Source organism: Sebastes umbrosus, chromosome 12, assembly GCF_015220745.1.
Source record: "Sebastes umbrosus isolate fSebUmb1 chromosome 12, fSebUmb1.pri, whole genome shotgun sequence".
In the NCBI taxonomy this organism is placed as follows: Eukaryota; Metazoa; Chordata; class Actinopteri; order Perciformes; family Sebastidae; genus Sebastes; species Sebastes umbrosus.
In genome coordinates this window covers 12,578,214-12,600,711 of record NC_051280.1, presented here as the reverse complement: position 1 = coordinate 12,600,711, position 22,498 = coordinate 12,578,214, and the positions used below count along the sequence as shown (strand labels likewise).

Below are 22,498 nucleotides of genomic sequence, written 5' to 3'. Positions count from 1 at the left end.
TGATCTATAAAGCATTGGTAAATGATTTAATAAATATTAAAATAACCATTAGTTATAACTCCTTTATTAAGGGGGCCTTATTAGAAAGTGGAAGTGGAAACTTTTGAATGTAAGACTTACTGTTGCATATTCCTTGTTAAACAAAAAAATTACATTTCTGCCAAAACTCGGTTTGATTCTATAAAGCAGCGATTTTGACAGGTCACAGTGGGACGAGCACAGGTGTAATCAATAACACTAATAACAGCTGCATCCAGGGTTGGAAAGTAGCACCAGCCACCAGCCACCAGCCAAATGCTGGTAAAATATGCAAGTGGCTGCTAGATTTGCTTCACTCACCAGCCAAAAACAACAATGGTAATCTATTGAGTGGCAGCCAGGTGGACAAAATGGTTAATTTCCAACACTGCCTGCATCCCACTAGCATCCTGAAGGTCCTGCTACTGTACATGCTGGTTCACTAGAATGGTTTACTGGGATCGTTAATGTTATTGGTTCCACCTGTGCTTTTTCTTGCACATATCTGCTATTTCGACTCATAATAGTGGGTAAAGTACAGGTGTAGCTAATAACACTAATGATGGCTCTGTTTTATTTAAGTGTCCCAGTGAGAGTGACAGTCAATCAGCATGCACAATACCTGGAGCCTGAAATCAAAGCAGCTAAATTGGAATTCAGCCATCATTATATCTTTATATTATTTACACCTGTGCTTATTCCTACTGTGACATGTCCAAATATCTGCTGTGAAAAAGGTCTATTGATGGTGGAAGAAGTATTCAAAGTATTTACTTGTAAAAGTAGCAACTATAAAAATGCACTCCATTACAAATAAAAGTATTGCAATAAAAATGTGGACCTACTTTAAGTAAAAGTACTCATTATGTCAGTGTTATATATTGTTGAAATACTGAATCATCATAATTAATGTATTAATTTGTACTTTTTATGCTGTAGTTTCTTCAGGTGGAGCTTTATACTGTTGGGTAGTTTAATATAGAACAATGCATCATCTTTTATAAACTGATCATGTGTTTTGTATGAAAACTTGATCTGAAATGTAGCAAAGTAGATAGATAGATAGATAGATAGATAGATAGATAGATAGATAGACAGACAGATAGATAGATAGTAACTTTATTGATCCAGAGGGAAATTCAAGTTTCCAGCATCACAGTTCCATAGTGCAAAACATGTTAGTAAAAAGACAGTAAAAAAGTTAGTAGTGCAAAGTAGAAAGTAAAAATATACCAGATATAAAAATACAAGAAGATGAAGATAACTGTTAAAACTGAATATAGTGCAGAGTAACAGCTGTGATACACGACTATTAAAAAAGTGAATATAGTGCAGAAGAGACTGTTAAAAAAATGAATATAGTGCAGAAGAGACTGTTAAAAATGAGTACAGTGCAGGGTAACTCCAGTAACTTAGTCTATGAAAGTGCACTATATGCATTATGATCTGTCCTGCAGACCGAGAAGAAGTATATAGTAGCATGGAATAGAAATATTGAAGTACAAGTACCTCAAAAGTGCATACTTGTGTTTTATTATTATTATTATACACTATTTGATTGTTTTTTTTAATTATTATTATTATTATTATTATTATTATACATTATTTGATTGTTTTTTTATTATTATTATCATACACTATTTGATTGGGGTTTTATTATTATTATTATTATTATTATTATTATTATTATTATTATTATTATTATTCACTATTTGATTGTGGGGTTTTTATTATTATTATTATTATTATTATTATTATTATACACTATTTGATTGTTTTTATTATTATTATTATTATTATTATTATTATTATTATACACTATTTGATTGGTTTTTATTATTATTATTATTATTATTATTATTATTATTATTATTATTATTATTGTAAACTACTTGATTGGGGGTTTTTTTTGCAACAAATGCTCATTAAAGCAACAGGTGTGTAACTTCTAGGCTCCCTGCTCAGTACCTGTTGAACTCACCGCTTTGTTGACCTTCAGGACTCTTCATCCTGGCCGTGGTGTGTTTGTCTCCGTCGGAGTCCTCCTGTCTGCTCAGCACCTCGGACAGCGCCTGCCGGGAGCTCTGCCGTCCGGTCTGTCCGGAGCCGGAGCTGGGGACGTTGAACCGGGCGCTCTTCTTCCTGCCAGCCCGGTCCCGGTCCCGGTCCGACTCCGGAGCGGACTGGCTCCTCTCCGGGTCATGGTTCTCCGGCTCTGAGCCCACTTTCACCAGCGCGTTTCTGGTCCGTGTTAGAGCAGAAGTCACCGAGCCCATCACCATAGAAACGTTAACAAAACCTGCTACTCAAAACCTGTTGAAACTTGACTCCATTTTTGTTTTTTACTCGCCAAAACCCAACTGACAAACCGTCTTCCTCCGGTCAGTGTCTCCTCCGACACACAGACGCGTCACATGGAGAAAGAAAGTTGCTCAGCAGACTAACACACCAATCTCTCTCTCTCTCTCGGGGCAAACCGGCGAAAACAAGCGACATTAATTAACCTGACACGTATCCGGATTATTTAAATGAGCAGACATCTAACTGCGCGGACTTAAAGAAGAACTATAACGTTGTTTATGATCATCAAAAAATACCTGTAGACTTTCTATTTGTTCAAATCACGTTTTTAACGTATCTGGGGTCAATTATCGCGAGATTTGGGGTCTGGGGTCAAATACATGGTAAATTAAAATGTGATTTTATTAGGGAGCTTCTGGCTACTTCTCACAAGCCTGCTGTTAAAGAGCCACCACTGAAGGTAGTTCAGTTGACATTAACCACCGACAGATGGCAGTCAATACAATTTTATCGACAAAAAAAGGATATCTCTATTTTGTACTGATTCTGACTAAAGCATCTCTTATTTTCCATATTGCCACAGTAGATCTCATTTGGCAGCATCAATGATCTTGATATTATTTTTGAATATATTTGTATAAGTATCTCTCTCTCTCTCTCTCTCTTTATATATATATATACATATATATATATAGAAATATACAAATATATATATATATATTTGTATATATATATATACATATATATGTGTGTGTGTATATATATTCTGTTTGGTCGATTATTTCTCTGTTGTTACAATGCTAATGGTCATTGTATTTTACATCGTTGGAAAGCCTGTTAATTTACCTTGACAATGATGTCCAACTTGTAAGGATCATGCATTAGTGGGATGAGCAACACAGCTGATCATGTGGGGAGCGCCCAAGAAAAATTTGCCAAAATGCTCTGCCTGTTCAAATATATATATATATTTGTATATACATTTGAACAAGTGGCCTGTGACCTCTTAAGGATCATCATTTTGTAATGATAAAATGTGATTGTTGTTAAGCTTATTAGACTTAATTTGTATCTGTTTATACTTTCAGATCCTCCATTAAGTAAATGTAGCAGTGCAACAATGAAAAATAACTCATTTATTAAATAATAAATGTGATTTTAAAAAGCTTCTTGCTACTTCTCGTAGCGTAGCCTGCTTTAAATGACCCACCACTGAAGGTAGTTCAATTAACGTTAACCACAGACAGATGGAAGTCAAATAACCTGATAATTTTATCGACAAACCAAGGATATCCTTATTTTGTACTGATTCTCACTAATGCATCTCTTATTTTCCATATTGCCACAGTAGATCTCATTTGGCAGCATCAATGATCTTGATATTATTTTTTGAACAAGTGGTCTGTGACCTCTAAAGGATCATCATTTTGTAATGATTAAATGTGATTTTGTTAAGCTTATTAGACTTAATTTGTATCCGTTTATACTTAAAGAACTGACAATAACCTGATATTTTCAGGTGGAATTTCATTCATTCATTCATTCTCACTGTGCAATATCATTTTCCACTTGTGCAATTTTGTTAATAGTCTGTTTATTGTCAATACTGTATATACTGCTCTTATTTTTATACATTCTTCTATTTAAATGGTTCATATGTTGTTACACTTTGTTTACCTCTTTTTTACTGTGTTAGCTGATGCATCTTGTTTTTGACACTATCCCCTTTGCTGCTGTACACTGCAAATTCCCCCACTGCGGGACTAATAAAGGAATATCTTATCTTCTCGTATCTTATCTTATCTTTCAGATCCTCTATTAAGTAAGTGTAGCAATGCAACAATGGAAACATAACTGTTACAGAGTCCTGCATTCATAATCTTATTTAAATAAAAGTACAGCAGTGTTATCTGCAAAATGCACATAAAGCATCAAAAGTGAAAGTGCTCATTATGCCGCAGAATGGCATATTGTTGTATACTATTTGATGTGTGACAAGTACTGTAAACTGGTTGAAGTTGAGCTAATTTTAACAACTTTATATGTATAGGTTCTGTTGTTGGGTAGTTAAATCTATCACAACACATCATTGTTTATGAACCAATCATATGGTTTACATGTGAAAAGGAAAATATAGCTATCAGATAAATGTAGTGGAATAAAAATAATGTCACAATATTGTACTCAATATTGTTCAATATTCTATTATTATAACTGATATTTACTTAATATATTGTTGACAAACAATCTTACCTCAAGGTCAATTTAGTAGCCACTCTGGTGCTTTCAATCATGTCACATGATCTTCATGATTCGATAGAGTTTGCCCAGATGTCAGGAATTGTGGATGGTTAAATTTCCTTTTTTTTCTGAACACTTACCCGTTAGCTTAAAAGTTCAGTTTCAACGCTTTTTGAAAGCTCATTTGCTTCTTGAAACAGCTGTTGAATGTAATGTTTTTACCCCATTTACGATTGGTTGAACAATTTAATTACTTGTGGACGATGTTACTTAAACTGATGCCCGTTTCCCCTTTTTATTCATATGAGGAATTGTTTTAATACTTCTACTTCATTACCATAAAAGTATTACCAGCAAGTACCAATACCAAACACCAGCAAAGTATCACACCTCATGCACAGTACTGAGTTACGGCCTTACTGGTTTATTGCTGCGTACAGGCAAATTGTGACATCTTTAGCATACAGATTTCCTGGAGTGTGCATGCTGTATTGATCAAAAATACTACTTTGGTTACAAAGAAAGATTTTTGTAGACCTCAATAAGGATTTCTATGTTGTGCTGATTTCATTATTGTGTCTAAACAAAATGTGACAAAAGAGAATACTTTCAGTAGAGGAGGAAGCAGAATACAGTCTGTGTCAACTAACAGGCTTACTGGATCATCACATATAAAGGCACTTTTCCGAGCTGTTTGCTTTTTGTGTTGTTTGTTTGCTTGCTTGTAGCCAGCCCCAGTGAAATGTGTTTCTTCGCATTGCTTTTTGTTGATTGTTTGGCAAAGACAGAGACATTATTACTCCATGTCATCGTGGTTCTGGGTTGACTCGTTGATCACCTGAACGAGAACATAAAGTACAGAGAAAAGGTGAGCGGGGTTGTGCGTCTCAGCGTAAACGGCTGTCAGAAAACTACTTCATTGATTGAAAATCACTTGAAGTGGATTCTACCTGACCATCCCTGGTCTCAATTGTCTTGATGAGGACCTTCTTAGTTGTTGTAGCTTCAAAATGAGGTTTGGAATCCATCATTGTTTCTAAAAAAAAAAGGAAAGTTGTTTTATTATATGACAATATAATAACCAATACTGACGTCAACATGCAGACTATGATCCTACCTCTCATGTTTAGAGATGAGAAGTTTGGCATTGGGGTGGTGATTCTGAAAATAGAGAAAGTCCGCAAATCAATATATGTCTCTTTTGTTGTATGTCATGAATATTCATATGCACATCTGAGCTCTTCATCCATCACCTGCTCTCCTCTCCTTCCAGCAGCTTCCTGTAAGTGGCGATCTCAATGTCCAGGGCCATCTTGACATTTAGGAGGTCCTGGTACTCGCGGAGGTGGCGGGCCATATCGTCCTTCATGTTGTGAATGTCCTCCTCCAGGCGGCCGATGGTGTCCTGGTAACCGCCTGTCTCCAGGGAGAAGTTCTCCTCCACCTCTCTCATCTGGCGGTCCAAGGACTCATTCTGGGAGGGCAGCCAAGCGGGGAACAAAATGACACTTTAGGCAGTGAAAATAACTTGTCTCAAATTGATTTTTTTGCTTTTGTGACCTGTGAAAATAAACTCTCACTGGATAGTTATTAATTTGCTTTGTCATTATTCGAAAGCATGCAGCGTTTTCTAAACTTTGAGTCCATTTGTTTGATCTCAGCTACATATGTATCATCATCTCGTATACTACAGTGTAAGCCTAAAGTTGCATACTCACAGTTCCTTTAAGGGCATCCACCTCGCAAGTAAGTGACTGAACTTGGCGTCTGTAGTCGTTGGCCTCTTGCTTGGCCATTCTCAGAGCATCGTTATTCCTGGCTGCAGCCTCGGTGAGGTCAGCAAACTGGCAACCACAGTGTCAAACATAGAGAGAGGAGGTAAGAACTGAGAAATCAACTGTTCAATAAATGATGAGTCAGAGGCTGAAGCAGAGCGTCTATGGCAGATAGCGTGAAGCATGTGAATTATGAAAGATGTGGCCACAAGAGGCTCGCATTCACGCTACACTGCGGCTTGGTGGTTGAGGCAGTTTTTTTAGGCAACACTGTTCACGACAAGTTAAAAGGTCATAAATAAAAGAAAGTTTCTATTTTACTGCATTGCTTTTCAGTATTTTGGCTGATGATTTTATGCCTTTTTAAGAAAAAATAAAACTTAAAACCAGCTGTTTTTTTCTTCTTTTTTGTCCACATGGGGGCAATGGAAACACACTGTAAACAAGACAGTGACCATTAACGCTTTGTAGTTAATATGGTGAACTTGAGCCTTTTTTTCTACCATCATCATTTAGCAAATTCTTCAAATTGAATTCTCAAATTCACTCATATAATACTAGACAGGTTGATCATCTTCACCTTCCTTTTTACAAAATGAAACATGGCCAGTGCCTCAGATTTCGTGGTGAACAAATATGTAACGCCAAAATACACATTATCAAGAGCTCTGTATTCTTAGAAAATTTCAAAGGGAAATTGTCATTGCATTTAATTCCTGATGTCTAATTATGTCTTGATGTGTGTATTTGTATGTGTGTATGTATATACATACTGTATGTATATATGTGTGTAAGTATACTGTATATATGTATATCTATTATTTTCTCTTCTTTGGTTTTTGTTCTGTTGTTGTTTGTTTGTCATATAGTTATTTTTTTTTATTGTATTGTTGTCTACTGATGTGTGTTTATTTTTTTTGTTGTATTTTTCTACATTTTGTTACCTTAATTTTCTTATTTTTTCCCTTTTTGTGATTGTTTTTCCTCTTATGTTGAGGGGAGGTCCGTTGTATAAGTCTGTGGCTTCTTTACTTCTCCTGTCACATTTAATTCTTTTTCGATTATCTGGAATCTATCCATCTATTTTATGCAGTTTTATGTGCAATTTAAAAAAAAAATCATGCGGATGTTTTTGGCTGTTTCTGATCTCTACCAACTCCTGAGGGAAATATCTGTCTTCTTAGCTGCTAAAAATAACTTTGTCAGCCAGTTGGTGCTGGGCAGGTAGTGTCGACTGCAGTCAAAAACAACGCAGACGAGGGCCATGAAACTGATCCAAAACGGTAAAGTTGGGAGCTAAAAAACTAAAACAAAGAGCTCAAAGACACCAAAATGCTCCATAGATCTAAAGGGATCTGCAGAGTCGGGTGGTTTCATCACTATAAGTAATCATTTTCAAAAACAAGTATGTGATCAATTATTAACAGAAAAAAACATTGATTAAAGCTGCTATACATTTCATGGATCTAAAATATGTAGGATTATATTCAAGCTCTAGTCCATTTATTCTGCTTCTTTTGAATTTCTTGAACCAACTTCGTGAAAAATCTTTACCTTGGATTTGTACCACTCCTCAGAGTCCTGGAGGTTTTTGGAGGCCAGGTTCTCGTACTGCAGACGGACGTCCCTCAGAGCAGCTGTCAGGTCGGGTTTAGCCATCTCCATGTCCACCTGCACATGCTGCTGCTGCTGGATCTGGCTCTGCATCTCCAGCATTTCCTATAATGGTATCAATAGAACTTGCATGTAAAAATACTTAAGTAAGACTATTTATTTTAATGTCCTTTTGTATACTTTTCCACGACTCTCCTGACTGTATTAACATTGCTCTGATGCATTGAACCCTACCGATCTGGTACTCTGGCCAGTGGCCAGATCAACAAATACCACAAATTATTTGGCAATGTTTCTGCAGTAGACTGGGTCAGCTTTAGCCACACAAAGAGAAGCTTACCTCATCATGCAGCTTCTTGAGGAAGTTGATTTCGTCCTGGAGTGATTCAACCTTCCGTTCCAGGTCCAATCTGGCGAGGGCAGCATTGTCCACATCCTGTGTAGTGACACTGACTCTTAATAAGGTGACTTGTGAAGGTTAACATGAACTACGCATTATGTGTCTGCTGACATAGGAAGAAAATGCTCTTTCACACGTGCTGTACAGGCGCACTCACACAACAGCCACGTACACAAAATGTCTCATTGTGCAGCGAGGCAAGGTCACAAACACATTTATCCAATAGAGACCAATTGCAGGCACATGACAAGTGGCACTGCAGATGTTTTTTCCTGATTTCTCTTGTGTTGTAGACGCTGCAGCACCTTTTAGGCCTCGGTCCTGGAGTACATCACAGGCAGATTGGCAGTGGTGGAACTGCACTGAAGTTCAGTTTTCAGGTACTTGAACTTTACTTGAGTATTTTTATTATACTGTATACTTTATACTTTTACTCAACTACATTTCAGAGGTAAATATTGTACCTTTTACTCGAAGAAGTACTCACATCTTGTACTTCAGTAAAAGTAACAATACCACAGTGTAGAAATACTCTGTTACAAGTAAAAGTCCTGCATTCAAAATCTTACTCAAGTAAAAGTACAAAAGTATTAGCATCAAAATGTTCCAGAAACAAAAGTACTCATTATGCAGAATAATATAATAATATTATTGTATTATAATTATTGATGCATTAATGTGCTCATCACTTCAATGTTGCAGTTGGTAAAGATGGGGCTCATTTTAATTATTTTTGGGATATTTTACTGATATTATTTTGGAGATTTTACAAATTTTGTCTGACACTATGCTAATATTTTCCTGCTATTTTACTTATTTTTTTGGGATACTCTACTAATGTTTTTTGGATATATTACTAATATTTTGGGGATATTTTACTAATATTTTGGGATATTTTATTTGTTCAACACTTTCATGTTGCAGCTCATTTTAATTGCTTTATATATTGCTGGGTAATTTAACTCAGGGATTAATAAAGTTTCATCTTAATCTAATATTACAACAATTTATTAGTTGATTGTATTTTGTATTATTAATCTGCAAAGTAACTAAATAACTAAATTTATCAAATAAATGTAGTGGAGTAAAAAGTAAATATTTTCCTCTGAGATGTAGTAGAGTAAAAGTAGAAAGTAGCAGAAAATGGAAATACTCAATTAAGGGTACATTACCTCAAAATTGTAGTTAAGTATAGTAGTAGTAAATAGTTGTTTTCCACCACTGCTCACAGATTAAGATTTTATATGTGCTTTACTTTTAAACTACCCAGTAGTGTATAAAGAAACTAATATTGGCTACATATTGAGTAGAGCTGCAACGATTAATCGATTAGTTGTCAACTTAAATTAGTCGCCAAATATTTTGATTATCAATTAATCGGTTTGAGTAATTTGTTAAGAAAGAAAAAATTCTGAAAAAAAATCTGATTCCAGCTTTTTAAATGTGAATATTTTCTGGTTTCTTTGCTCCTCTGTGACAGTAAACTGAAAAACTTTGAGTTGTGGACAAAACAAGACATTTGAGGATGGCGTCTTGGGCTTTGGGAAACACTGATCAACATTTTTTACCATTTTCTGACATTTTATAGACCAAACAACTAATTGATTAATCAAGAAAATACTCAACCGATTAATCGACAATGAAAATAAACATTAGTTGCAGCCTTAATATTGACAAATTACAATATTAAGTACTAATAACTAATAATACAATATATTATTGATAATATAACACCCTGAAATGAGTGTTTCAGCATAATGACTACTTTTACTTTTAGTATAAAAGTATAAAATTACTTACTTTTACTTAAATAATTAATGCAGGACTTTAACTTGTAGTAAAATATTTTTCGATTGAGGTAGTTCTACTTTTACTTGCATAAAGGATCGGAATACTTCTCTAGGGTTTGTCAAATGGTGCCCACTTACTGTGCAATAAAACAAACCACATGCCTGGCTGTCCTTACTTCAGGGAAAAAAAGGTTAAAAAAGGTTCAGTGAGATTGTTTCAATCCCTATATAAATTAATTTGATGTAATAAAGGAGGCACTGTAGAGCACCCAGAGCCACAACGCATTATTCAAGAGGCACTTAATCCCATTTGTAGTTACTTAACAGCATTCTTAACCTGAAAGTCTCTACTGGCTCTTTTGGTAGACGTTTAGTCACTCCACTGGAAGCTCTGTTACTGAGTACTGACCATGTTCTCTTATTAACACTATAATGTAAAACATTGTATTGTAATGAAAACATCCTACTATATTGTATTTAATTCTATTTCTCATACATGTGGCACCACACGGCTGTGCTTTGTCAGGGCGTTGGCAGGCTGGTAATTGAGGTATCAGCAAATGAAGGAGCTTTGCCCCAGCTCTAATGCCACAAACAAAGTGTGCTATTCAGCAGGGTTTCCCAAACCCGGCTCGGGGCTGGAAGAGTGACTGTCTGCCTGACTGAGCGAGAGCCGGCTGCAGGCCCTGCATTGTTGTCTCTGTGCCACCATGGCAGGCCACAGGGGACTTCCTTCCTGCCATTCTTATATACAAGGTCATGATGGTGCAATGTATTGATAACATACTGCATGCCCTAAAAAACACCTAATCACTGGAGAATTTACTCTTATTCATGTCTGTAGCTATGCTAATGAACCTCATTTTTTGTTTGTGCAGTGACACTCTTTTTGCATGACTCATCATCACTTCATTAATCACCATGAACCCCAGTGTTAAGGAACAATCACTGGTTTCAGTGTGCTGATGCTCTGCCAGAATGAGACAGCCAGATCACATGGTGGCTGCTTCGTCTTCTCGCTCTGATAACCACATTGGGCCCACCACACTGTTGTCATGTCCGGCAGCTCATTCAGCGTGACCAGTCAGACTTAAAAAGATCTCCTCTCATTGCAGGCCTGATTTAACTCAACAGCCACAACTTGGCCTTTTGTACCAGGACGGGGTCAGATCTGCTCTGCTCCGCAGCCTATTTGGGATCAGGGCGAGAATCTGCTGTTGTGTCATCAAAAAAGTGCATTCCTGTCTCTGCAGCTCATGAGCGATAATTAGATAGAGATCAAATGGACATTTGCACCTCATAAGAAGTGAGACTGATGTGAGAGATAATTGAGGTTTATCTCAATCTCTATCGGCATCTTCTGCTGTTGAAAACTAAGGTCATTTCCTTTTATCTCTCTCTTTGCAAAATTTATTACGTAACATAACAGAGGAAGTGATTTTCTTGATGTCAAAAGTGTGAAAACACTTTATTAAGGGCTGGGCGATACGGAGAAAATCAAACATCACAATATTTTTCACCAAAATACCTTGATATCGATATTGCGATGATATTGTAGGGTTGACCATTGGTGCTGTAAGAGACATATCTTAAGAAGCATATAAGAATATAAGAAGAATATACTTTGAAGAATGTAAAATGTTACACATATTTAACTAGATCAAAAACTACAGCGCTCCTAAAGACATATTTCGGTTATCTGATTCATCAAAATGCGACTCTGACGTCAACAGGAGAGCTACTTATACGAATTAATAACATAGTAAATATGCAGTTCCTTAATGCAAAAAAATAACATTCTACATTCTTCAAAGGATATTCTTATATTTTGTCCATACTTCTTAAGATATGGGTCTTACAGGTTGCGTTAACATACCATTTAAACAATGCGATTTTTGATAAATAATCATCAATAATGTGAAAGTAAAGTAGCCAAAAAGTAAAGAAAAAGTACAATAAATTGCATCACTTACACTTACCGTGATGCAGCCTTTAAAACCAGGAGAATACAACACTTATGCCATATTGCAATATCCAAAATCTAAGACGATATCAAGCCTCATATCCCGATATCGATATAGTATCGATATATTGCCCATGCAGCCCTATAGCTTTATTTCATGACATGCACCATACTGTACCTGTCTGAAGCTCTGCATGGTGCTCTCAGCCTCCTCCCGCTGAGACATCTCATCCTGCAACCTGCAAACACAGACAAAAAGCAGGCATTTTCATTTCAACAGCATTTACACCCCAGAGCTGCACTTTAAGTTCAGGTTTTGCGCAGTGCCTGGCATATATAAGAAGATAATAATGCACTATACCCACTTTTAACAGTCCCTTCTGCACTATATTCACTTTATTAATAGTCCTGTATCACAGCTGTTACCCTGCACTATATTCAGTTTTAACAGTTTTCTTCATCTCCTTGTATTTTTATATCTGGTATATTTTTTTGTACTTTGCACTACTAACTTTTTTACTGCCTTTTTACTAACATGTTTTGCACTATGGAACTGTGATGCTGGAAACTTGAATTTCCCTCTGGATCAATAAAATTACTATCTATCTATCCATCTATCTATTTATCTATCTACTTCGCTACATTTTAGATCAAGTTTTCATACCAAACACATGATCAGTTTATAAAAGATGATGCATTGTTCTACATTAAACTACCCAACAGTATAAGTAGTTAAAAGCTCCACCTGAAGAAACTACAGCATAAAAAGTGTGTATAATGATAGTAATAAATCGTGGTGGAGAGTAACACAAGTATGCACTTTTGAGGTACTTGTACTTGAATACAGTGGCAGCTGGTGGTAGTTTTTCTAGGGTTAGGGCTGTGCCACATCCAATCAATTTCAGCAAATATCCCGCTATGATTTGATGCAAAAAAAGTGAAGGTATCAAGTTTTAACAGTTTTCTTCTTCATCTCCTTGTATTTTTATATCTGTTTTTTTGTTTTTTTTTGTTGTACTTTGTACTTTGCACTACTAACTTTTTTACTGCCTTTTTACTAACATGTTTTGCACTATGGAACTGTGATGATGGAAACTTGAATTTCCCTCGGGATCAATAAAGTTACTATCTATCTATCTATCTATCTATCTATCTATCTAAATAAATAAACCAGCCTGTATTGAAGTCTGTATAACAACTTTATGAGTCATTAATAAGGGGATATGCACACTGATGATAATAACGGATCTGCTTTGTAGGTCTCACTATAACAACATCTGTATGGAGTTTCTTTATCATCACTTAGTGCCGTGCCACGCCTATCTATCTATCTATATATCCATCTATCTATCTATCTATCTATCTATCTATCTAAATAAACCAGCCTGTATTGAAGTCTGTATAACAACTTTATGAGTCATTAATAAGGGGGATATGCACACTGATGATAATAACGAATCTGCTTTATAGGTCTCAATAGAACAACATCTGGATGGAGTTTCTATAGGTCTCAATAGAACAACATCTGTATGGAGTTTCTATAGGTCTCAATAGAACAACATCTGGATGGAGTTTCTATAGGTCTCAATAGAACAACATCTGTATGGAGTTTCTATAGGTCTCAATAGAACAACATCTGTGTGGAGTTTTCTTTAACATCACTCAGTGCCTCCATACTTCTCTCTCAGCCTCTCGATGTCGTCGGCCAGGTTGTCCCGGTACACCTCGACCCGGGCCTTCTCGTTGGTGAGCTGGTCCACCTGGCGCCGCAGCTCCCGCATCTCGTCCTCGTACAGGTCTCCGACCCTGGACGTGCCTTTGCCCCTCAGCTGCTCCAGCTCCGCCAGCAGGATCTTGTTCTGCTGCTCCAGGAAGCGCACCTTGTCGATGTAGTTGGCGAAGCGGTCGTTCAAGGACTGCATCTGCGCCTTCTCGTTGGTGCGGTTCGAGATGAACTCGCTGTTGACGGCGTCGGCCAGGGAGAAGTCCAGGTTGTCGGAGGACAGCCGGGGCATGGCGGCGCTGCTCCGGAGCCGCTGCTGGGTCGACTTCACCGCGTAGAGGCTCGGTGGAGCGGAGGAGAGCCCGTAGGACACCCGGGAGGAGGTGCGCACCGGGCTGGAGTACTGACGGTTGCTGGAGTAGCTGCTCCGAGACGTCACTCTCTCTCCGCCGAACATCTTCTTGTAAGAAGACTGTGTAGTTTTATAAGACATCTTGGCTGGTGTATATATCTCTTTTCACACAATAGCTCGGTGGTGGTGGTGGTGGTGGTGCTCTGGACCAGACTGCATCAGAGGAGTGCGCCTGGGAAGGCGTTTCCTAAACTTATTTATAGTCTCCTCCTCATGCAAATGCTCTCAACGTGTGACTTGAGTGACACCTTCATGATCCAATCAGAGAAGGGCAGTTTTTGTCTGTAAGGTCCATAACAGAACAAACTAGGCCAAAACTGTTATTGCAGCACAATAAAGTAAAGATATGTGAGGTGTGGTATGTCCTGTCACATCAAAGATGAGAAAAAAAACCTTAAAGGGACTGTTTGTAAGATTCAGAAATGCAAAACCTGTGGCCGTTAAGTCAACGAAAGTCAGCGTCGGGCTCGCGCTTGTGCTCGCTCTATATAGTCATGAACGAGCATCGCTCAAAACAGTGAGGCGACACACGTCAGGTAAAACCACAATATCACTCTATATTTCACCTGCTTGGCAGTAATGTTAGCTGACCAGACGAAGGTCTCTCCATGAATCAGTGCTGATCCTAGTGTTGGCTTTTCCTGCTTCAGCCTCCGGGGCTGAAGCAGGAAAAGCGGGTCGGTGCCGGGTCTGAAGCAGGAAGAGAAATGTTACTGTCTCCCGACTGCGCTCGCAGGGAGACACCGGAGTTTTGGTCGGAGACGATAACGTGTCTCTCTGCAGAGCCCCGTCACTTCACAAGACACGGGAAACCTCTGTTGGTCTGGAGGAGCTGCAGCATTTATTTCTGCACAAACGTCCACTGTACATTCACTAGATATTCTCAGAGCTAAACTAACTCTTCTGTAGTGTGTAGTGTGCGCGCGTTCACGTCTAGAGGTGGAGCGAGACAGCGAGAACGCGCGCGGTGTGTGAGTGAAGGCAAGCAGGCAGCGGAGCAGAGACTCCGGCCAGACGCGAGCACGCAGACGCGATTTATACCTGTAAAAAGTTACATACAGTCCCTTTAAAGGTCACTGTGCACCAGCTGAAATCACATTTTGGGTTATTACACTGGTTTCAACAACAACATGTGGGTGTCAGGAGATAGCAGATGGGGCTATTGATAGTTCTTTTTTTGAGTGTTTCTTTTGGATGTTTGTCCACAAATAATAGAAAACCCTGAACAAGTATAGGATAGGCTTTGGGTCTGATCTCCAAGAACTGTTTAAGTTCAACTAATCGGGACACAGAAACATTTAAAGCTGCAGTGGGTAGAAATGGAGCAAATGGGATTTTTGGTGTAAAAAAAAAATCATCTGTCTCTGTGTCCTCCGGTGCTCCTAATGGCATCTGCAAGATTTCACAGACCGAAGGAAAACAACCAATCAGAGCTGATCTGGAGCCTGCCGTCTATGAGCAGCTGTCAATCACTAGCAAACTCTGATCAAACAGTCAAACTAGGCAGCGCTGATGAAATATGAATCAATATTCTGTTACTGTAATACCTATTTTTCACCTCAAATGTTTTCAGAAACATCTTGTAGTGTACTGTTTAGCTGTAAAATGAGGCAGCCATGTTGAGATCAGTTGAGGAAATACCAAGCCCCACCCCCCAGCCAGAGCACAGCCAATAGGAACGCTCTCTCTCTGAAATGACCTGTGATTGGCCAAAGTCTCCCGTCACGGGCTAGATCTTTTAAAGCCTGAAAACAGAGCCATGAGGAGGAGCAGAAGTCTAGTTTTCTCTCAGAACACTTGAATTACAATATGCTGAAAGGTTATTATGATTCTGTTGCACAATAATGCCAAAAATATACTGCCTACTGAGGCTTTAAATGTGTTGTTCTGGGAGAGAAGAAGGAATTTCCCACAACTTTGTCCGTGTCAGGGAAATGTCATCCTCACAATCCACGTTACTGACATAATGCAGTGCTGAGAATTGCTTCCTGATATCGGATTTATCCATTTAATCAATTTCTTTGTCCTCTTGCCTCTCGCTCCAGAAAAACACACACACACACACACTCCACAATGCATTCTCATACAGCATGGCTTTGTCCAATCTGTTTTATCAAGCGTTGTGTCATAAGACTCTTCAATAAATTGCCAACCACCCATGCTAATACTGTAGTTTTGTATCAGCGAGTGTACATATTAGAGCATATTATCTTGCTGTGTTATGCTGAAGTCATAATTGGTAATCAGAGGACATCATGCAAGAGACGGAATATGCAAACACATCAAGTCTTTGATGATCACACACACACGGAGAGGAAAAAGAGAGAAAGACAGAGAGGTTGGGGTGGACAAATCAAAGTCATCCAATAGCAGCAGGTTTTGTCGCAGCCTTGGAGCGTATGTTTGTTATCAATCACCCTTTCCTCAGATTGACCTGCAGCAAATAATGATCAGATATGTCAGAGGAGACTATTTCTGTCCCTGTCTGTGTGTCTGTCTTTCTATGTCTCTTTCTTTCTCTGCATACAGAGCTGTCAGTGCTGCAGTGCTGCTGACTATAGAGATCCAGTGATGGTGAAGGGAGACGCAGGGCAGCAGAGCTGAGCCAGTGACACTCTACACCACTGCACTGGTGCTATACTGGGTGAATACTGTGCTCTTCACAAAACACCAAAGAAGAGGTTTAGTCGTGTGTTTGTCGACTAGATAGCAGCCGGAAAGCACACATATTTCTTTCACAGAGATTTTCACATTTGTGCCACGAGGGTTCAGGTGGCTGCAGTGGTTTGAAATTGGCATGTTGCCCCCGAGATACAGTGTGACTGTGCAGGGAAAACCCCAGCTACTCAGTGAGCTGCTCCGATCTTTGTGTAGCTTCATAACATTAAACTGCAGTCTGGCTTTGTCTGAGCAAAATGGAGGACAAGTTAAGGGTTTTAGTTTGTCCTTGTTGTCCTCATCTTTACTAAACAATTTAATTTACTTACAGCATTTTCAAGATCAACTAAAGGTTATTTTTTTGTAACCCACCTATCTGCATTTAGTTTTTTTCTCTGGTTGTATGCAGTGGTGGAAGATCACTTACTTATATAAAAGTAGCAATGCCACACAACAAATACTCAGATAAAAGTCCTGCATTCGACTTTAATTACAAGTACTGGCAATAAACTGTACATTATGTATTACAATTAAAGTATTCATTATGCAGATTGGCTTCTGTAAGTGTTACATTCTCATAATCAGTACTTCAATGCTGTATTTGATCCAGATGGAGATAATTTCAACTGCTTTACATGTTTTTGGGTATAATCTACATTATTAGATCATATTTTATGAGGATTTTATTTGTGTGTTAAATCTCAATCTGAAAAGTGTCTAGTAACTACAGCTGTGAATAAATGCATAGTGGAGGAAGTGCAATATTTCCCTCTAAAATGGAATAGATGGAAATGGAAATACTCAAAGTACAAGTATCTCAAATTTGTACTTAAGTAGATGTATTTTGCACCACTGCTTGTATGCACAGCAGGACATTGGTTTGGAAAGTACCAGCCAGAAGAGGAGAGCACTGGAGCTCTTTTTCTTCACTCAATCACATTAAGAAATCCAATAAAATTGTGTATAATAATGCCAATAAGTGTGGAAAGCCACTTAAAACAGGCTTATTTTGAATACAAATCTGTTGTGAAACAGTTGAGTACAACAACAATAATCTAGTAAAGATTGTGGTCACTAGATATGATATTAAGTGAGATTGTGGTGCACATGCAAGTACTAATAAAGTGACAATTAAAAGTAGTTTTTCTCTTTTTTTTTCAATTCTTCTTTGAATTGATTGATTTTCTATATGGTTCTTTGTCTAAACTACGAAAGAGTATTAGGGCCAGGCATAAAGGGGAAAAATGAAGGGAGGACAATTTTTTTTATTTTTATTTTGCATTTTGATAATAATGTTGAAATGTTGAATTTCAGTATATGCACTAACATTAGTTTGATTTATTCTAAATGTTCAACGTTTATTCTCAACATTTCATTTAATAAGATAAAATATGAATACATTTTAAAAAACTTCCTTCTCTGATTTGTTTTTTTCTTATACCTGGTGCTAATACTGAAAGTTTGACCTTATTCTCAACATTATGACTTTATTCTCGACATTTCCATTTTATTCTCAAAAAAAAGTATTTCTCCTTTTTTTCCCCCTTATGGCTGGCTCTGATATTAAACCCAATGTAAGTGGATATATTTGCATCTTAGCATGCATTGCACAGTGTGTTTTAGCATTTCACTCAATTTCTGTGGTGGAAGAAGTATTGAGATCTTTTAATTTAATGGGAACTCTGCCGATTTTACACACTACTACACAGTTTGTTTACTGGCTATGCAAATGCATCAATGCCAGTGGTGCTAGAGGGGCCCACACAGGGGCCCCAGTATGAGTAACCAGTAAAACCCCTTTTACCAAACAGGCAATGGATATTCACATGGTCAACACACACTTTTAGAGGCAGGGGGGCTGTACAAATTCCTGCTCCCAGGCCCATTATGAGGCAACCCTGCCAGTGTTGGCCCCAGAGACAGACAGAGGAGGCCGGGATTGTCACAAACAGAGCAGGGATTGTGTATTGCTGATCTGTCACCTAACTGCAGCGACAGAATGCAGACAGTGGGCCGTAATTATTGTTGGTAGCCCGGTGTTTGCCAGTGCCATAGTTTAGGCCAAATAGCTCCCATTCTTGGCAATGTTTGGAATTTATGGTCTTGTCCTTTTATTTTTGTTGCTGAGGTTCCTGTTTTCTCTCCAAAGCAACAACGCTGCAGGGGAGAGATCATTAAAATGAATGTACAAACAGGATGAGAAGAAGAATCAAATAAGACTGAACATAAGTCAGAGGCAGTCAGCCTGTAATGGGACTGGGCACAGATAAGTTAAATCTTGTTTCTGGGTGTCATCGCTTCAAAACCGCAGGCACTGGGCAGCAAAAAGGCATCCTTTGTTTCAGCTCCCATGATGGTGAATCACCGACCCGCGCGCCCAGTAGCCATAGCAATCGCTCCCAACATTATTACCAGCGCTGTAACCCAGACATTCAGAGGCTGACCTGCTCATGGAGATTAACTCTTACTGAGTTATTTTAATTATAAAGTTGGAGAAATGAGTGTTTGTAGTGTGCAGTTTGCTACAGCGTGTCCTTATCTTACATTAAGTCACTTTTTAGTTTTGCTTGGGGAGTTTTTTGGTCTGATAAGTTGGTTGGCTTCTTTTTGGGTCATGACATGGCAGATTTAGTGGAGGGTGTGCTGCAGCACAATGTGTCTGTTGCGCCTCAGTGAATGCGTGGAGATCAGACTGAAGTAAATCTAAAAGTGAGAAGGAACGGCTGTATATCCCTGCCAGGGGCCCCTGCGGAGCTTTTGTCAAGTCTGTGTGTGATGGTCAGGTTATTATCAGTGGTGGAATGGAGTATAACTTTGAGGTACTTGAGTATTGCTATTTTCTGCTACCTTACTTTTACTTCATTATTTCCGAGGGGAATATTGTACTTTTTACTACACTATGTTTATCTGACAGCTGGAGTTATTAGGTACTTTGTTTTACAGATTTTACATTAAAACATATGATAATATTGTTAGCAGCTCCACCAAAGAGACATGTGCCCTCTTAATTTCTCAGATAGCTTTATTTAAATAACTTTCCAAGGCCTAAAGAGGTAAAACTGTCAAATGTTTCACAATAAAGCAACGGCTCAAACCAAAGTCCAAAAAATGAATATGAATTTGTGTATCAAAACTTTGTTTTTTCTTATTTTCTAGCTCATTAATCAGCTCACAAGATCTCACAAGATTTATCTTGTGACCATTTGAAGGGGCCCGACCCTTAGATTGGGAACCACGGGATTAAACTATAAAGTTATATAAATCAGTCAAAACTAGATCCACCTCGACCAGCTACAAGAGCATGTACATTGATGCTTCAGTAATAATCTAATAATGTCATATAAAATAATATTTCAGAGCTGCAGAACAAGTCATTTTACTTTTGATACTTTTGCTGATATGTACTTTTACTTACGAATGATTTTGAATACAGGGCCTTTACTTGTAATTGAGTACTTTTATATTGATGTATTATGGTTATCATGAGGAATGTTCTTTTCTCCATCTGGCACGAGTAGTTTACTAGTTTAGTGGAACTTAAGCACCAGCTTTTCTGTCAGTGATCAACAACATGAGCCGAGTGAGGACGGGCGTTCATTTCGGGGGATGGAGCTTTTACGCTGGATACCTTTCGACCATAGTAACAACAGAGGAATTAAACTGTGGGGGCTGTTTTTCCAAATCTCCATGGCGACTGACAAAACCTTTGGAAAGAATCCAGGAATGGCCACTTTGTAAAGACCTCGCTCCTACTCTCTTTGTCTCGCTCCGTCTTTGTCTGTCTCTCTGCATGTGTGTGTGTTTGGGTCAGGGACCAGGAGGGGAAACAGGGAATGACTAACTTCCCAGCATTTGCCTCTGTCAATAACATAACGTCACCATGTAGAATTTGTCAAATATACAGCATCAACATTTTATTATCACTAGCTAAAAAAATACTTATTTCAAGGATAAGGTCCTCTGGTCACACATACTGTATTTCAAGCCAGTAAGTGTCACTTACGCCTGACTGCATCGAGGGGCATCACCCAGACGGACTGACAGCTGCAGATGACACCCACCCTCTCTTCTGAGCACTCACCTGCCCCAGGATGAGCGGATATAAGAGTGAGACAAAACCCTTCAAGTGTGAAGGGAGAATAAATAAATACACTTATGATATCTATTCATATACCTCACCGTGACAGATTTGTTTCCAAAGTCAGAACAATATTGAAGTAAATCATCGTTCTTTGACATGATTAAAGAGATTTGAGAGAAACTCCTATGATTCGGAGTTGGGACTTCGGCACTCTGCTGTACTTTAGCTCCATGAATAAACAGAATATTGTAAGCCTTGGGCTCATTCAGGATTCACATGCTTCTCTTAGTTAAGAATCTCATGAAAGTCAAATGTCACCACGGGCCAGAGATGCTTCCAGGCAATCATCATAAATGGGATTATTTTGTGTGTATCTCACCCCCAAATATAGTTTCTAGGACACAGGACATTACTGTTTTGATTTTGTGTGTGTGTGTGTGTGTGAAATGAAAAAATGCTTTTAGGAAAATACAAAAATGTATTATAATTAAAATAAATGAGTAGCTATAAACTACTACTTGGAAATAGGGCTTCGTCCGAAATCGCAGACTTTGCAATACATACTCAATATGTGTACTATCATTCAACATATTTCTGACAGTAGTATGACTTTTGGTCATGGATGTACTGCTTTTGGTGGTGTGCACTGAGCAGTAATTTACGTCGTCACTTCCTGAGAGCCTCCTTGCTGGTTAGAAGAGAGGTGTAACCATGGTAACCCATGCCAACCTCATGTGACCAAAACGACGATTTGTGAGAATCATATTTAGTCTGAATTAATTTAAAACATATATAACGTCTAGAAAAGTGAAATCTTATGCTTACAGTTAAATTGAAGCGTTATTGATGTTGCAGAGCTGTCCGTCAACATCTGTTATGAACGTTGTTGTCCCTATACGGCTTTGTATTGTGGGATCCAGCATCCTATTGGTTTCATACTGATATACTAAAATATCTCACATACTGTTTTAGCATACTAAATAACATGTAAGTATGGAATTTAGGACACAATGAAGCCCCATGTATAAGCATACATCCGGGGAATAACCCTCACTTTCTCTAAAAGATAATTAGCTAAGCTAACTGGCAATGTTTGAAAACCCCAGAAGTTCATTTAAAGGTCCCATATTGTAAAAAGTGAGATTTTCATGTCTTTTATATTATAAAGCAGGTTTAAGTGATATATAAATACTGTTAAACTATCAAAAAGCTCAATATACGGAGAAATACACACAGCCCGTATTCAGAAATTGCGTGTTTGAAACAAGCCGTTAGGATTTCTGTCCATTTGTGATGTCACAAATTTACAATATTTAGATCATTACACAGTTTTAAACGTAAACATTCGAAATGTGTCCCAGTTTATTTCCTGTTGCAGTGTATGTGAATGACATCAGCTGACAGGAAGTAAACATGGACCCAAGCTGTTGCCTAGCAACGCAATTCAGTTGAAATGCACTAAAACGGCATGTGTTTCAGACAGAGGGTGAATACAGGTATATTCAGGCAGACAGTATGAGGA

At 38.2% G+C, this 22,498-nt stretch overlaps 2 protein-coding genes across 3 annotated transcripts in view; both read right to left on the bottom strand.

The window, feature by feature from the left end:
• The window catches only part of pde1cb (phosphodiesterase 1C, calmodulin-dependent b), a 107,659-nt gene extending 105,022 nt beyond the window's left edge, over positions 1-2,637 (bottom strand). For both annotated transcript variants that reach the window (XM_037787836.1, XM_037787837.1), the window contains exon 1: positions 2,000-2,637. In XM_037787836.1, coding sequence (XP_037643764.1) covers positions 2,000-2,300 — 301 coding nt within the window. In that variant the 5' untranslated portion in view covers positions 2,301-2,637. The remainder of the gene's footprint in view (positions 1-1,999) is intronic.
• A 2,326-nt stretch (positions 2,638-4,963) lies between these two features.
• LOC119499335 (vimentin A2-like) lies at positions 4,964-14,419 on the bottom strand. Its single transcript, XM_037788610.1, has 9 exons — positions 13,780-14,419; positions 12,281-12,341; positions 8,290-8,385; positions 7,890-8,054; positions 6,279-6,404; positions 5,814-6,034; positions 5,678-5,721; positions 5,511-5,596; positions 4,964-5,398 (listed from the first exon to the last, which is right to left on the bottom strand). Exons 1-9 carry the CDS (start codon positions 14,316-14,318, stop codon positions 5,357-5,359), a joined length of 1,380 nt encoding a protein of 459 aa, XP_037644538.1. The 5' UTR covers positions 14,319-14,419; the 3' UTR covers positions 4,964-5,356.
• Between the last annotated feature and the right edge of the window lie 8,079 nt (positions 14,420-22,498).